Genomic DNA, 17,282 nt, shown 5'->3' with positions numbered 1-17,282 from the left:
TTAAAAAATTATGCAGAAGCATTAATTATTTTGATTATTTTCTTATAATAACGAAACTAATTTGTGGGGTTCCTTTATATGTTGTGCACATAGACACGTCATGCTTTTCAGAACTTAAAAGCACTGTTTATGGCAAAATATAAAGTATAACCACTAGAATGGCGCTGTTTCCTTGTGAAAGGATCAAATTGCAATGTAATGGAATGTTTAGCAAAAAAAGATAGGGAAGGAAAAGGGCATATTAAGTTGCCTTCACGCTTTTTCTATTAGGTTGGTGCAAAAGTAATCATGGTTTTTACCATGAGTAAAACCGCAATAACTTTTGCACCAACCAAATAGTATGTGATTGTATTGGGGAGCTCTGGGACTGATTGTGTGTGAAAAAGTACATTATACTGTAAATGAACTGAATATGGCTCTAGGAACAAAAGATGTTATTATTAAGCTCTTGGCTTTGAGTCCAGTATTGAGCTCTTTATTAACATTTCACTATAATTATTTTAGCCCAGATACGGTTTTTATAAATGCAGACTCAGCTCAGCTGCTGTTCTGTGCCTTCCATTTGTGTTATGTCAGAATGGTGGGAGCCTTTATGACTGGCTGCCTAGGATAGGCTCTTAAATGAGCCAGACTCTTACAGCTGCTATCCCTGATGTCTGTGAGGAGGTACTGCAGTTGACAGAGCTGGCTTTATTATGGCAGAAGCCCATTTCTAAGGGACTTGTTAATAGAGTCATTATTGGTACTCATCATCGAGCTTTATGTTTATGCACTTGAAATATTAAGCTATATCTAGTGCCATTTCATGTACTTATACAAGATATTGGCTCATATGTGGACTCCTTCCCATCTTCAGAAAGGTACATGTCTTCCATGTTGAATGGTCTCTGAGAAAGAGTGAACTGTTTAGGACCTTTAATGTAAACAACAAGTTACCTGTAATTTAAATTAAGCAGAATTAGGTAGGTAATGGGACCATATTAAGTAACGAGGAGGTATTCAAGCCATTATGACTTGAAAGGTAGAAGAGCTAGTTTTAGTTCTATGGTTCAGGCCTAGGGATGGTGTATCCTCCTCTGGAATGCCCTTCAAATCCTTTCTGTGAGCTCTCCAGGAAGCTTTCCCTGATGCTCAGGTCTTCTTGAGCTCCTTCCCTTCTCAATGTTGTGGTTATTTTATACTCTGTACTGCAATCAGAATGAAGTAGCACTTTGTAATGAATGATATTCTATATGGATATTGCATGTTTGTTAGTTTAATCTTGCTCCATGGGCTATAGCTAAATGTTTTTGAATGTTTATTTTACCTTTGTTAGCACTGAGTTTTTTCTATAGCAAATTTATGAGTAAGAACTAAGTAAACTGTTCTTAATATATAGCATGATGTTGTTGGGTTCTATGCTCAGTTAAAAAATATATGTATTATAGATTGATTCTGCTTCAATAATCAATTTTAAGTTACTTTTCCAGCTTGGATTCCCATCCAGTAACTTCTAAGTAAGAATTGTTTTCCACATATGTCATATGTTGTAAAATATAATCTCAGTCAATTACACATATGATCCATGATGCAAAATGATGGTTTCAAATTACCTAAAATTGTAAAGTAATATCCAGATTCTATTAAAAACAACCTCACAATGTATGAATTTTCTAATTGACATGTAATGTATTTGCTCTTTAATTTTCACTGCATGCCTTTTATTATTTTCCAATCATTTTTAATGAATACTTAAAAATATATTAAAACTCTGAGTGATCTCATGTGTTGATTAGAAATAATTGAGTTTTTAAAATCAATGAGTAAAGTGAAACAAATTTGCACAATCCAGGTTTTCACAATTCACAATTGGTTATGATGTTAACTAAACTATATTTTTTTCACAGAAATGATGGAACAAGACCCAAAATGACACCGTATGTCACTTACCTTTACCTTTTTAAAAATAGGTCGTGGATAGATTTTGGGAGTAGTTTTCTCATTGGAGTAAATTATAAATTATTTTCTTCTATTGAAAGATAATTAGACAACCTTTTTCATATTTTTCTTGTTGAGGAAAAATGTTTAATGCTCTTGTTTGGTACTCAATCGCAGTAGCTCATAATTTGGTTTCCTTCTTTGTATTGTCTGTGTAAAGTATAGGGGAACACCCATTTTGTCTTATGTATTTTTTTAGCTGCTCCTTACCTTACATCTCTATAGAAGCAGATGTGGAGGCATAAATAAGAATAAAATATTTGGTTTTCAGGATATATGATAGTTAATTCTACTATATCTAAAATAATTCATCATCTGAAATTATGTATGTAATGCTAACTTTTTGTTATGAAAATCTACCCACAAAGACAGAATCTAAGTAATATTTGAAATATAAATTTTGTTTATATAAAATATAAAATATATTTTGTATGTATGTTATATATACTACATATAAGAATTTTGGCATATATATAAAAATCTTTATTTTAACAGATTTAAGGACTCCAACTTATCGTTTATAATGATGGTTCTCAATTCTATCAGACTCCAGTTCCAATAACAATTTTTTAACAAATGATACAACCTATATAAATAACTCTCTCCAAACAATATATGTAAAGGAGAAATACAAGGATAGTCATTTGTAATAAAACATATTTATTTTAATATGAAAGTGCTTGTGCATAACTTCAGTGGAAGACATGATAAATGATCAGATGTTTTTGCTTATGTATAGAATCACCATGAATGCTGTAGCTACAAATGCAAATTGATATAGGAATGTTGGGCATTCACATGCCTTGAAATTGTGAACAATCCTTTGTGAAGTTCTGAACAGAGCCAAGTTCAATATTCTCTCAATTACACAATATTTGTGCAAGCCCTAGAAAAATTCTGTGAATATTAAAGCCACGCAAAAAATACGTTGTTTACATATAAAACTTTGTGTTTACATGTAAAATTTGTATATGTGTTTTTCACCGCTATATGTGATATGATGGACATGTTAAAGTTAAATGGGGCATGGAACAGTTCTTCCTTGTGTAGGACATTTGGCATTCCTTACCCTTTATCTCAACAGATGCCAGGAGTATACTCACACATCGTTGTTACCACAATACTGCCTTAAATTTTGAAAATATCTCTGAGTGGGTACTCTTGCCTTCCATTGTTACAACTGCTTTATAGTTACCATTTGAGCTTGAATTAAATAAGCCCTGCAATCAGTGTCTAAGTCGAAATTGTATTTGCATATAGTTTGGTAAGATCAGAAGGAAGAAAGCACCTGGGTGTAGGAACCATTTCTATCTAGAAAATTTATTGTAGTATATTGGTCTAGGTCAGGTGGATCTTGACATAGGGCAGGGAGGTTAATGCATCAGTAGAGACTGCCATCCATTATAGTGTCAAAGCACACAGAAAAATACCTGTATGATAAACAGACCCAGTGGTAAAGAGATTTGAAAGTCCATGGACTCTCTTAAAAACCTACCATGGGAAAAGAAATGGAGGAAGCTTTAGGAGGAAAAGATGGTAAAAACAGATGCTCTTGAATCCTGAGACAAAAACCTTGATGTGGAGTAATAATAGAATTAAACATAGTTATCAAAATCATGCTGAGTTTGAAAGTGAGAAGATTCTGAGAAATTACTAGCTTAAAGAGAGCTTGATGAATGTATTGCTCAAAAGATAATTTTTATTAGATTGTATTTGTGTTATATTTTGTTTTTGCTGTCCTTCATTGTCAGTTTTGAAAGATATCTTTTTCTCTGACTGTGCTTTAATAGACCTCCATCAGTGCATAATTGTAGACAGAGTTCATTATGAACAGGAGTTTTCTACTTCATTAGTCAGGGTCCCACCCCTGGGCAGGCATTCAGGAAACTGCCTCGAAGCAAATTTACCCATCTTTTCTTCTTATGATTTTATTGATTTGGAAGGTTTTGAGATTGGTGAGTAGAATGAATGAGAAAATAATTATGACAGAAAAGAGCAAAGAGCAGGGAAATAAGTAAAGAAGTGTTGATGAACATTATGAAACTTCATTCCTTTTTAAAGAATTAAACAAATTTTGAGAAAAGTTATACCCTTCTGGGTAACAAAAGCAAAATAAGCTTTTTGCCTTTGGTAAATGTTTATCCTTGGAAGGTCAGAATGCCTCAGATCTTTCATAAGTCCCTGTTTTGATATTCTTTTTTTTAAAGCATGCTTCAATTTGGAATTTTAGAGCTTTGAATACATCAAATTCTTTTTTAAACTCCGATGCTGTCAAATACATCATTGTCGTTTTCACCATTGTGCCTTATCTAATTAATATTTACTAAGCAATTGTGGAGCAAAAATCCTCATATGGAATCTTTATCTTGCCAAGTTTACTGTATGTATTTAGACCATGTTATTTGTATTCTATATGTAAAAGAATACTATAAAAGCTTTCATGAGTTTTATCTGTAAGTTGCTACTGCAAAAATGGAGAGACATTCAAATGACTTTAACTGGATTTAAACAAATTTTGCTGTGTGCTACGGCTAGATTTGTTGAAAAAGTATATCATGGGCATTAACAAAGTAAAACAGTTATGAATAGTTGTTGAATAATAATATTGAAAGTATATATTTTAATTTTACTTTTAGATCTTTTAATTAATTTATGTAGTATGTCTTTTTTGTAATCATATTGTATTAACATTTTTTCTTGTAGGGAACAAATGGCCAAAGAAATGTCAGAATATTTGAGTAGGTTAGTGCAGTCTAATTTGGGGAAATGTGTTCACCTCAAAATCATATTTTTAAATTACTTTTGATTATTTGGACCAGAACCTGTTATATGACTAGCCTGCTCTTTCCATCTAAAGTGATATTTCTGTACAAGAAATATCACTTCCCCCTCATCCCACCCAACAAAGAAAAAGATAAAAAGCAGTATTGCTGTAAATTCTTCTCAGCAGGGATACCATTGGCATTTAGAATGGGACAGTTCCTTGGCGGTAGTACTGTACTGCTTATCTGTGGCCTCCACCAGCTCAGTGTCTGTAGGGGACTTCTTCCCCTCATCATGACAAAATGAGTATTTTGTAACTCTTCCTTGCCGTGGTACTGCCCCTAATTTGGGAACCACTGTGCCACTGAAGAGGAAGTAGGGGAAGAGCATGGCTCTTGAGGGGCTCTGCACCATGGCACATGGTTTGAAAACCACTGGTGTAAATTGAGCCACCAGCAAGATCTGGTCCATTACTCTTATAAATGGATATTAATCACTAACATGTTAATTCTTAATTTTGAAATTATAAAGATAATTAAAAGTATTAATATATTTTTTTAAACCAGTTTTTCTACTCTTGTTTTCTTTACATGATTGTCTTTATAGCAAGTCTGAATAATCAGCAAATTGCCCCTTTATTTTACTATTTTAGTAACTCCAGAGATGGGGGTGGGGAAACATTTAAATGTGCTGCATTGATGTACTTCTTTGGATACTATGCTTTTTAGTAGATATGCTTTTGTTTGAGTTAAGAAGAATGAAAAGTTAGTGATATTAAAACCGTATTTTAAGCAATAATCATTTGAATTTAATGTAATTTTTAAAAGTATCAAAACACATTTTACATATATTCTAATACCTTACATACCTTGACAAACTATAAAACTGTATGTTATGTAAATTTACCTTCTCTTTCAAAAGAAAAGATAGCAACAAGAACAAAGCATAATGATTTTCAGCTGCCCTCCTAGAAAAGACTCCAAGAACAGCTTAAAAAGGAAAGGATTTTTTTTTTTTTTTTTTGGTTTATTGAATGGTAGTTTAGGGATGTAGAAAAGACAAAGAATATTTGAATAAATGTAAAAGTATAAGTTATTGTTAAGGAATAGAGAGACCTTGCTGATACACAGCTGGCTGGTTTTGAACAAAGCAATTAAGAACAAAATGCTACATGGAAAATTGCCAGTTATACTGCTTATGGAAAGTATAGATTCTCTAAAACAGATTTTAATCATAAAAATACAGGAAGGACTAATGGCCACACATTCTTTAGCTAGTCTTATATGTAACTGACAATCACTATGTCAAACAATTTTAAGTATGTAGGATGAAATAGGCTGTTTTTTATTCTCTAGGATGAAAGCATACTCAGGCCTTTTAAAGAAGCATGGGCACCTTATTTATTTCATTTTTAAGCTTAATATTGAAAGAATAATTTTCTTTACTTCAGGAAGAAAGTAACATATTCTCAGACATCATTTTTCATTTAAGCCTGTGTCTTTACTGCTTGCCAGGATGGCTGTTATCTTTCAAAATGTAAAAGGCTGAGAAAATACATGTTTATTTTCAGGTATTATATCTTGATCAACCCTCTTTAAGAGGAAATATCTTTAATGTAGTAGATGATAAAGGAGAATTTCCTTGTGTGATACCTAAGAAGCAATACATTTGTTCTTTAATTCTTAGTTATTTTAATATTTGTGCTACCTTCATGTCTTGAGATGTGATGTATTTAAACATTGAGCTTAAAGTCTTTCAGCTTCTTCTGAGTGTCTGCTGTTTGCAAGTGTAATCTTTTGTTGAAAAATAAGTATTATTATAGAAAAGAAATTGTTCCCATATTTTCTGATTAATGATCTCAAATTATATGCATAAAAATAAGTCTTAAAGGTCAGGCGTTGTGGCTCATGCCTGTAATCCCAGCACTTTGGGAGGCTGGGGTGGGCAGATCACTTGAGCTCAGGAGTTTGAGACCAGCCTGGGCAACATGGCGAGACCCTGTCTCTTAAAAAATATATAAATATTAGCCAGGCTTGGTGGTGTGTGCCTGTAGTCCCAGCTATTTAGGAGACTGAGGTGGGAGAACTGCTTGAGTCCAGAAGGTGGAGGTTGCAGTGAGCCAAGATTGCATCACTGCACTCCAGCCTGGGTGACAGAGCCAGACCCTTTCTCAAAACAAACCAAACAAACAAACCTGAAAACCAGAAAGCAGGCCTTAAAGCACTGAGTAGCACTGTTTTTGGAAAAGTTGAATTTACTTCATTTTATTGAGTGCTTTGGATTTTCTTTCTTGTCTCTTTCCCTGTATAAATGTTCCTACTAAATGGGGCATGATACAACACTTGTGCCCTTTGAAATCTCTGTTACCTCATGAGCTAAAGCCTCTTTAATTTACTAGTTTTCTTATTGCTTATTAAATATGAGGGTGTGGTTTTTGTCTGCTTATAGAACTTTTCTAAGTATTCTTATAGCAGGGAAGCCTAAAAAGAGTTTCCAGATTCCATCTATTCTTTTAGCCAACTTTAATGACTCTGATGCAGTGGGTTGCAGGTTTGGCTGCTTACCTACATCTCTGTAAACATCCAGAGGCCCAGGGATATTCTGAGCCACTGTGTGTGAATGGAGTTTGGCCATCTGTAGCTTTCAGCAATCTCTCCAGGTGATTACACTGTGCAGCCTAATGAGTCATAAACAAACCTTTAATATGCTTTTAATGATCTTTCAAGTGTGTTAAGGATTTCTTTTTTGATTTTGAGGAATATGTATCAGTATATTTTTAAACTTTAAATGTTTTTATATATGTAAGTAAAAACATTGAAACTGAAGTCTGGGGGAAGTTTGTGGTACTAGAATATTAGAATTAAAAGTTTGGATTTAAAATCTAATATGACTATCAAGTGGCATGCTGGAAAATTTTAATTTATTTGGCCATCTTTTAGTATGCCATTCTTAATCTCATCTGTCAAAGAAATAAAAATTATGTTTTTCTAGTAGCTGTTTCCAGTTTTCAAACTTACGCATGCTTTCTTGCCTCTTTAGTCAATGTTTTCTTCGTGTTTCTGGTTTAAACATGCAAAAATATATAATAATTACAGAGGTCCTGCTGTACAAGCCACCAAAGCAGCTGCAGGTACCAAGAAATATGATCTTAGTAAATGGAAATATGCAGAACTACGTGATACCATCAATACTTCTTGTGGTAAGTGTTTAGAGAAGATCAAAACTAGAAAATGTTCATAGTGATAAGTGATAAATACTAGATTGGGGTGGTGTGTGTGTGTGTATGTATGTTTATATAATACCTGTATTATCTGAATCTTTTGGTGCATGAATGCAAAGTAACAAATAGAAATGCAGTGCTTTCTTTTTAAGGCCATTTTTCTTCCCACAGAGCAATTAGAGTAAAATATATCCCACATAGTTATGTTTTTATTTAAATTACAGTGTTGGAATTCAGAAAATTATGAGTAGGAAAGATGAATTCAGAAAACTATGACTAGAAACGAAAGCATCACATAATTTCTCACTATATTCTTTTCCTCCATTGAGTTTATCTGCATAATTGTAAACATAAAATATGTCTTGCTTGTAAATCTAATTTGAATTTTATCATAGTGACTTTTTATGCTATTGTCAGGACATGTGGCCTTTGACCAATTGCTTAACATTTCTGATTCAATTCCTTCTTATATAAAAGACCTGTTTAGTCCAGAGTTCTGTGGAGCAAATGATACAAGATAGTAATACTGTGCGAGGAAATGATCTGTAAATTTTAACAATAATATTCTAAAATGCTTATCTTTATGAATAATTAGCTTACTTTTGATTTTGTACCATTAATTTAAAAATTAAAAAAACTGTTATGCCACAGAATAATTATATCATTATGTTAGATGTTTAAATTAAGATGTCAGTATTTTTTTTTTCTCTATGTAACAATAGATATTGAACTCCTGGCAGCTTGCAGAGAAGAATTTCATAGGAGACTAAAAGTGTATCATGCTTGGAAATCTAAGAACAAGAAGAGAAATACTGAAACAGAGCAACGTGCTCCAAAATCTGTTACTGATTATGGTAAAAACAAATCTGTACTTTTGAATGTTTTAAAATATATGTATATAAATGCATGTATCTGTACTTAAGATTTTTGGGTAAAATGTCCCATGTAAATTTTCTCCAGCTGAAGAACTGTGATCCATTGAACCTAGTACAACCTTGATGGCCTGTCTTTTTTTGTTTTTGTTTTTTGAGACGGAGTCTCACTCTTTCACACAGGCTGGAGTGCAGTGGCACTATCTTGACTCATTGCAACCTCTGCCTCCCGGGTTCAGGCGATTCTCCCGGATGATCTATCTTTTATAGCATTATTTTTATGAGTATATCTTTTAACTCATACTTGTTAAGATACAGTGAATTTACTTGTTAAAATAATTGATACAAGAATTTTCTTGTCTATATTGAGGGTGTGCATGCGTAATTTACACACACACACACACACACACGATTAAATGTGAACAGGTCAGGATTGCCATGCATCTTTTACTTTACATTGAAATGAATTTTACATATGAAAATGAGTGGCTAATAAGGATGATAGTTTTTATTTTTAAATTTTCTATAACTTTTATTTTTTAAATAAATAGAGATGAGGTCTAGCCATTTTTTCTGGGCTGGTCTCAAATTCCTGGGTTCAAGCAATCCTCCTGCCTTGGCCTCCCAAAGTGCTGGGATTACAGGCATGAGCTACTGCTCCCACCCATTTTTCTAGTTTTTAAAATCTACTGTAGTTCAGTTTTTAGAAATAGTTCCCTGAAATACCCAATATTGTTATCTTTTTTATATGTAGGTTTAATTACTTTTCTGTTCCTCCCGGAATAGGGTTGTAGCCTGGAAAAAGAAAAGAATCGATTCATGCATTGTCCATTTACACTCTAATTACTTTGTTTCAAAAATGATTTTACTGCAAACATTATTTTGTAATACTGTGAATATATAAGAATGAGAAATATTCCCTTACTTCATACCAGAGTTTTGCCTAGATCAAGATTTGATTTTTCGACTGGGATCCTGAACATGGATTTTGTTACTTTGTTATGCAACAGGCCAAGGTGTGAAATTGGAAAATAGAGTAGGATAGATATAACCTAGTAAAAGCATGCATGAGCCTTAACATTAACCGAAAATACCTGTGATATGTGAATTGTAATTTCAATCTTTAAAGTAGTAATTGGACTTACTATGTTTAAACTGGCACAATTTATTAGCTTAATTCTGATTAACATCAAGGTGATGGCATATTTAATATTTTGTGTTTTTTGTTTTTTTTCCCTTAGGGGTATAATCCCAACAGTTGATAGTACAGTTTAGCAATGCAGGACCCAACTTAACATAGAAAATGAGTTCTTGGTTATATTTTGCTTCCCTCACTACCTTCCAAGTAAATAAAAGCAATGTTCAGTCAATTAAATGGTGGAATTTTAGTGTTTCTAAGTTGTTGCAAAGAACAGATTGAGTGAGGATAATATTATTATTAATAAAGGTCCTATTAGTGCCAGTGATTGCTCAAGGGGTGGCAGTCAGAATATAGGACTGTGGAAGGGCAGTGGGAGATCACTTGTAATCAAGAAGTGGCAGGTAGAAGCCACACTACACACTATGACACCATTCTCTTCTCCAGTTTTACGTTTTTTCCTCTTTGAACACGACAAAGTGATTACATTTAGCTGTTCACTGTCTGTGTACTAAGTTCTGACCACAAATTACATTTCTTTTATAAAAAATGACAATGGGCTGTTCTTTTTAGCTGTAAATGTTATAATTCCTACCTTTAGCTTGACAGACTTTCATTATATTGTATTTCAAAATTAATACATCTGAATGATTGTACTTCTTAAAACAAAAGAGGTTCATGTTGTAATATTTGGCAAACAGGTTTTCAATTAATATACACATATTTATTGTATTTGTGACTCAAACTTTGATAACTAATCATCTAGCTTTACCCGAAAAGATTTGCAAATAATACCTGGCTCACCTTGCTGGTTCAGCCACTGTTTCTGTTTGTAATATATTATTTGGGAAAACAAAGAGGCGATTAGGAAAATTTCCTAAGCTATCCAGGTTTATGAACAAATTTAGGAATTTATGTGAATACAACCTTATTTAGCCTTTAGAGAACTTGATTATGAGTCATTTTCAGAATATATTTTATCAGATGTAACTTCTGCTCTGAAAAGTACTTGTCTTGCTTTTCTCTTTCTCTTTATGTTTTTTTCCTCATATAAAATTCATCCTGACACAGGAGCATAGCTAAAAGCAAAGGTAAAGAGCACCAGGAAGCTCAATTGAGAAAATTCTAGACTTAGATGATTTCCTAACGTGGCATTGGTAAACAACCTTTAAAAGGAAGTGCTGTGTTGTCTAATATTTGGAAGGCACAATTCATTAATTTGAGAAAATAAAACGATGACAACTTACGATTAACAGAAATGTAGCGTCATATTGTTGACCTGAAAGAGTAACACGTTGACAGCTAATGATGAACTCTTACAGTAATGCGTAAGGAGCCTCAGACCCTCTTCCTGGTGCAGTCCTGGATGAGCATGCTCTCATCTCATTTATTGCAGAGGGAGATTTTTAGAAATAATTTTTTGGGCAGTGGCAAATCACCTACTAAGTATTTATGATCGTTAATTGTTTAAACAGTGATTTTGGAAAGTAGTTTTATTTTGTAGTTTCTAAAGTAAAAATGGCATGAGTTTATGATTTAGACAGTTTAAAGAAAACAAAACATACTAAGTGTTATCAAAAAATAGTAATGCTTTTACTCCTGTAATGTATATAATTTTCTGACGAATTCTTATTTTTTTTAATGAAAATTCTACTAATGTATGAAAGGTACTATCTTGTCTAGTAAGTCATTGTATTAGGTTCTGTTTGGATATCACTGTGTTCTAAAAATCACAAATGAAGTATAATTTTTAAATTTTGGTCTTCTTTATATGTGCTTCAATCAGAATTTTCTAAACCTAAATCAGTCAAAATAGTCTTTTAAAAAAAATCAGAAAGCAGCAACTGCTTTTAGGTAATTCTGAGAATATTTGGTTTGTAGATAGGATATTTACTTGTCAGTCACCACCTCAATTGATGGGAAGGCTTTATAAATTAGAAAAATGCTCATTTAACAGTTTTGGCATTTTTATCTTTTCTTCAACATAAAATATTTGTTCACAGATTTTGCACCATTTTTGAACAATTCACGTAAGTCAATGGTTGGTAACTCATGAGCTAACTGGAAGATGGGTTAAAATACTTTACAAAGTACTAACTTCTATTAAATGTTGTTTTGCTACAATTTTAAATGGAATTGTAGTGTGTTAAAGTTGTTACATCCATACTAAGATATATTTTAATTTGAGATGATGCTTTATTTGGATCACTCCAGTATATATATGTGTTACAAAAAAATCTAATGAAATTAATGTTTTATCAAATTACTTGCATTAAGAAAATGACTAGCATTTTAAACTCAAGAGTATATACAACTCTTATTGTAGCAAAACTCTTAGCAGCTGATCTTTTAGAATAAAGACTAACTTTTAGGTGCTGGTTTTTGGTCACTGTATTTTCAAACACTGATGGTGTCTGCATTTCTGTCCAAAGATATTTTAGTTTTGTAGATAATGTGATAGTGTATACAGGTTTAATAATGATACCTACCTCCTAATAGGAAGAAATTATTCTGTTACATTTATTATAGCTTCCTATGATACCCATTCTTTGATAATTTAAAAGCTTTGAGTTACCTTAGTGTGCAGTAAATCTCTTATAGAATTAGTTGAGCAGTAATAATTTGGATATAATGTCACATTCATATGCCAACTGGTTGGACCTGATGTTTTGAGGTGCTTGTTACAATTTATAGGGCTGTGTTTGAAGATAACACAATTGAATGTGAAGGAAAGTTATTTATAATATTAGTTTCAAGCTTTTAATGTCTGTATCTTTGTATTTTTCCAGATAAGTATTCATTTTTAGTCTTCCCCAACAAAATTTCAATTTTCCCATTAGTAAGAAAAGCTATCAAAGACTTTCTGTTCAGTTTCTTAATTTTACCCAGTATCTTAACTTATAGGAGACTATTAACTTCAAATTAAAAAGTAGGTTAATTAATGAATGACTATCAGTATCATGGTAAATTTCCTGTAAACTGGGTATTAAATTCTACTTAACTACTTAAGAGGAAGGAAAGGTTTTTTAAATTCTTTTCTTAGTTTTGAATTAGTATATTTTCCACAATGTAGGAAGTTTTAAAAACTTAAAGTAGAAACACTGAACTGGAAGTAGCTCTGGGGAAACAGGAACGAAAAAATAGATAAGCACATGTTTGTTAATAGTGATGCAGCTTTTAAAGTCACTAACAAAACCAAGCCTCTCATTCTTTCATAGGCATATATAGCTTTTCTAACTGCTTTTTGCTTTCTCTGGTTTGCAAAGAAATAAATTCAACTGCTATAAATCTTTTCCTATTTCTTGGTGTAAAAAGTAGAATAAGTATTTTCATCCTTTCAGTGTTTGCAAATTCTTACAAAAGCCATGTGACTATTTTAGACTTCATGTGATATGTATATTTTATAATATTTCTTTGACACACTTAGATTTTCATAGTGAGATTCTTAATTGAGCTGCCGTAAATGGTTGGTCCACTTTTGAAGTTCTGTGAGTACAAAGCATATTAAACAGGCTAACCAAAATTATGCTGCTAAAGATGTAAAGTCATTGCCCCAGGAAATGTTTACATTTGCAGATAAAATAAAAACCTAATTGTTCAATAAAGAAAATTGAGCTGGGAATGAAAGATTGATGTGAATGAAATGCCCAGTACTAGTAGAAAAGCAAGGATTTTTTTTTCTATTGGCAAGGAGAATCAGATGTTATATAGTTTGCATTTACTTCATTGGATTTTATTCCAAGAGAAATCCAATTTCAGAGTAAGTAAATATCTTTAAGGGAAAGCTCATGCTTACTGTTACAAGGTGAGTTTTTATTTTGGTCATAAGGTTGTCTGAATATTGTTAATACCTGTGTTATTGTGGCCATGTTAAATCGCAAAATCTATTGGCAAAAGAAAAAATTTTATGTAGCTTCTACTTTTTGTGGAAATAGTGATTAAACTGACAAATGTCTGTGTCCTTCAGATTTTTGAAATTACTATTTATTTTACTCTATCATAAATAGTCTAATAAAAGTTACTCTGCAAATTTGAACTCTTTGAAGGAAGAATATAAATCTAGTAAATAATAGTAGTTTGTTTTCCTGCCATGTGAGTTTATTTTAGGTTACTGTTACAGTGACTTGTGGGAATATGACAGGGGTTTGTGGGTGGTGGTGGTGATGGGATGTGTGTGTGTGTGAGGGGGTGTGTGTGTTTGCAATGTCAAGAAACATCTTACTGGAAAGACAATTCTAAGAAGTAACACTGAATTATATTACTTTGTAGGCAATAAATATTTGCATTTTGTTTTAAATTTGCTATTAGGGACCTTTCTTCTTTTAAAAAAATTTTTGGGGCATATTTTAGGATTAAAGGCTCTTTTCTTTTCCCTTGAGCTGCTGGTATAACTTTCCTTGTTCTGTGTAATAGCTCAGCAGAACCCAGCAGCTCAGATTCCTGCCAGGCAGCAGGAGATTGAAATGAACCGACAGCAACGCTTCTTCCGCATCCCATTCATCCGCCCTGCTGACCAGTACAAAGACCCTCAGAGTAAGAAAAAAGGCTGGTGGTATGCCCATTTTGATGGACCATGGATTGCCCGGCAAATGGAACTTCATCCTGACAAGCCACCCATCCTACTTGTGGCTGGTGTGTATGGTTCACATGAAAAACAAATTATAAAACCAAAAAAGATTATAAACTCTCTGAATGAAACATTCTAATGTATAATAGCATAATTTATTAAATTTCAAGGTTAAGGGATGGAGTCTTGCGGTTAAATCGCATTTCTAGTTCATTGAGGATTAACTCATTTATAATGTGAAATTGCTTGGATTATATTATGTTCTTAGCACATAGAAACTTGTCTGTATACTAAAAACCTTTCCATTGTGTTTCATCATATCTGTTGATTTGTAATGGCTTGATGAAATGTAGCATTTGTCTTAACTCTGATAACTTGTTTGATTAAGAGCAGTGTTTATGAATATTGAAAGGGTCCTTGGTGGGGGACACATTTTGATTGTTTCTGGTGATTTTATTAAGCAGATTTCCATCTTAGAGAAAAAGTCTTAGAAAATTTTCAAATCTATGAGAATTAATAAGTATTTCAGAAGTACAGTTGGTAACAAATGGTCCTGAAGAAAGAGGTGGTAATTTTCTGATATCTCATGGATACAGGTAAGGACGACATGGAGATGTGTGAGCTGAATCTTGAGGAGACTGGCCTCACTCGGAAGCGTGGTGCTGAGATATTGCCAAGACAGTTCGAGGAAATCTGGGAACGCTGTGGAGGCATCCAGTACCTTCAGAATGCGATTGAGAGCAGACAGGCTCGGCCCACCTATGCAACAGCCATGCTGCAGAATCTGTTAAAGTAGATGTTGCACACCAGCCTTGCAGCTGGGAGCCTTTGCCATGGTACTTAGGTAGGGTGTGTGCCCCCAGAGTTAACCATTCCATGATCATGTTAGAGTTACTTCTATAAAGTGAACAGATTTTATTAATCATGGCTTTTGGTTAATTTGTTTAAGCTTAATTATGGTAGCAAATTTGGCACCTAAAAATTATTTTTCTGTATCCCACTGTAACTCCTAAACCTCTCATTATTCTGACTGTTACACTTGGGCAGATTCTGATGTTTCTCATCCTTTGCCAGAAGACTATCTTACATCCATCATAATTGTTCTCTAGAAAAAGAGAACTTTTTTCAAAATTCCAGATACTTTTTAAGGATGGCACAGTACCATATAACTGGAGTAATGAAACATGAGCTTACAGTCTTAGAATAACTAAGCCACTTAAAATGATCCAGGCATTGATGTCTTGGTCTGAAAAGCTGTGTACTTTATAGATATTTTCAGAAATTTGTGGAAATTTCCATTAAAGGTGGAAAATCGATTTTTTCCCCTCCTTTGCAGTGTCTTAGTTTGAGTGAAACAGTTCTAAGTCCTAGAATTCTAGAAGGAGCCTTAATGTATTTGATGTAGTCTGTGATAAGAGGTACTAACAGTGTTCAGCACAGATTTGCTTTTCTTTGCTAGCACAATGTGTGTTGCTGTCAGAATATTCTTTTTCTATTCTGTGGACAAATGAAGGAAATTTAGATTGTTTAAATGCCTAAAAGTTTTGAGATACGTTTTGTTTCATTTAGAAAAGGAAATAGGTTTTAGGTGGCATAATGACTTAACTGGACTGAATTCAAATATTCTTTCAGCTTCATCTCAATAGCAATTTTTGTATCAGAATCTTGTCCAAGTTGTTTCATTGATTTACCAAGTGTTCTGCTTCAAACATCTTTCTTTGTAAGAAATTTCTAGTGTCTTTTTTGGCCTTTGAGATTTTGGTAATTGTAGACCTGTTTCATAAGCTTTGTAATTCAGAAGCCCTTGTATTTAGTAAGTGCTTGTTTTACATAACTGATAATTTTAAAATGTTTTCTTTGTGTGCTGTTAGTGTTGATTCAAATGTCAGCAACTTTAAGCCTAATATTTATGACTTTCATATTAGGAATTTAAAGACAAAAGTACATCAAAGAGTTATGCTGACATAATTCTAAGGAGTTTTGTTGTATTTTAGAATAAAATTATAAAGTAAAATTATTCTCTGTACTGCTTTTTTCTCCAGTTTTTAGAAACCCTAACCTTTGAAATGAAATTCCAATGATTTCTTTTTTCCCTAGAAAGATGACCTCAGTTAGGAAAATATTTCCCAGCTGACTAGTGTTTGTGAGCCACAGACACTGTCTTCGGAATTGCTTCTCTCATAATGTCTTAGTATAGAAATATTTATTTATTATGATACACGCAAATGATTGTCTTGTGTTAAATTAAATGGTTGCGTCTGTGCTATTAAATGAGAATGTAAATGTGATTATCTTTTGAAGGCTGTATTACTGCACAGATTCACCCACCCTTGGGTCATTTAGTCCCTGTGATTGGTGACAGAGGTGTAGCTACTGAAATAAATGACCTGTTCTCTCTCTTCCATCTCTCGCCTTTAATTGGTGTTTTTATTTGTGTAGGATAGTGAATGATAAGCTTTGTTTCCTAACCAGTAGTGAGTAAAGTTCTTGAACAAAATTTAGTAGCCAAATTGGATTTTAATGACGTCTCTTTAGTACATTTTTCAGAAACAGTTTTATATATCTTTTAGATATATTAATAGGCACTAGATGGAAAATTAAAGAGTTAAACTTACTTAAATGAGAGAACCTAATGTTTTGAGAAATTTGTAAGAAATGTATCACAGCAAAACGTTGTTATAAGTCTTTAGTTTTTGACTCTGGTAGTTAATACAATTATAGTTAATCTTAAGCCATATTGTTTCT

At 32.9% G+C, this 17,282-nt stretch overlaps 1 protein-coding gene across 8 annotated transcripts in view; it reads left to right on the top strand.

Annotated features, from left to right (window-relative positions):
• Positions 1-16,941, top strand: part of MYO6 (myosin VI) — a 131,197-nt gene extending 114,256 nt beyond the window's left edge. Inside the window, exons 29-36 of one of the 8 annotated variants that reach the window (XM_064360902.1) lie at positions 1,458-1,496; positions 1,887-1,916; positions 4,681-4,719; positions 7,836-7,939; positions 8,683-8,814; positions 11,974-12,000; positions 14,384-14,602; positions 15,134-16,941. In XM_064360902.1, coding sequence (XP_064216972.1) covers positions 1,458-1,496; positions 1,887-1,916; positions 4,681-4,719; positions 7,836-7,939; positions 8,683-8,814; positions 11,974-12,000; positions 14,384-14,602; positions 15,134-15,333 — 790 coding nt within the window. In that variant the 3' untranslated portion in view covers positions 15,334-16,941. The remainder of the gene's footprint in view (positions 1-1,457; positions 1,497-1,886; positions 1,917-4,680; positions 4,720-7,835; positions 7,940-8,682; positions 8,815-11,973; positions 12,001-14,383; positions 14,603-15,133) is intronic. The other 7 variants (XM_064360903.1, XM_064360906.1, XM_064360904.1 and 4 more) reach the window with 7 other exon arrangements.
• The last annotated feature ends 341 nt before the right edge of the window (positions 16,942-17,282 follow it).

Source organism: Aotus nancymaae, unplaced genomic scaffold, assembly GCF_030222135.1.
Source record: "Aotus nancymaae isolate 86718 unplaced genomic scaffold, 86718_ANA_hifiasm-v0.15.2.pri h1tg000040l, whole genome shotgun sequence".
NCBI lineage: Eukaryota > Metazoa > Chordata > Mammalia > Primates > Aotidae > Aotus > Aotus nancymaae.
The sequence above is the reverse complement of the archived record's forward strand: the minus strand, read 5'-3'. Positions and strand labels throughout refer to the sequence as shown.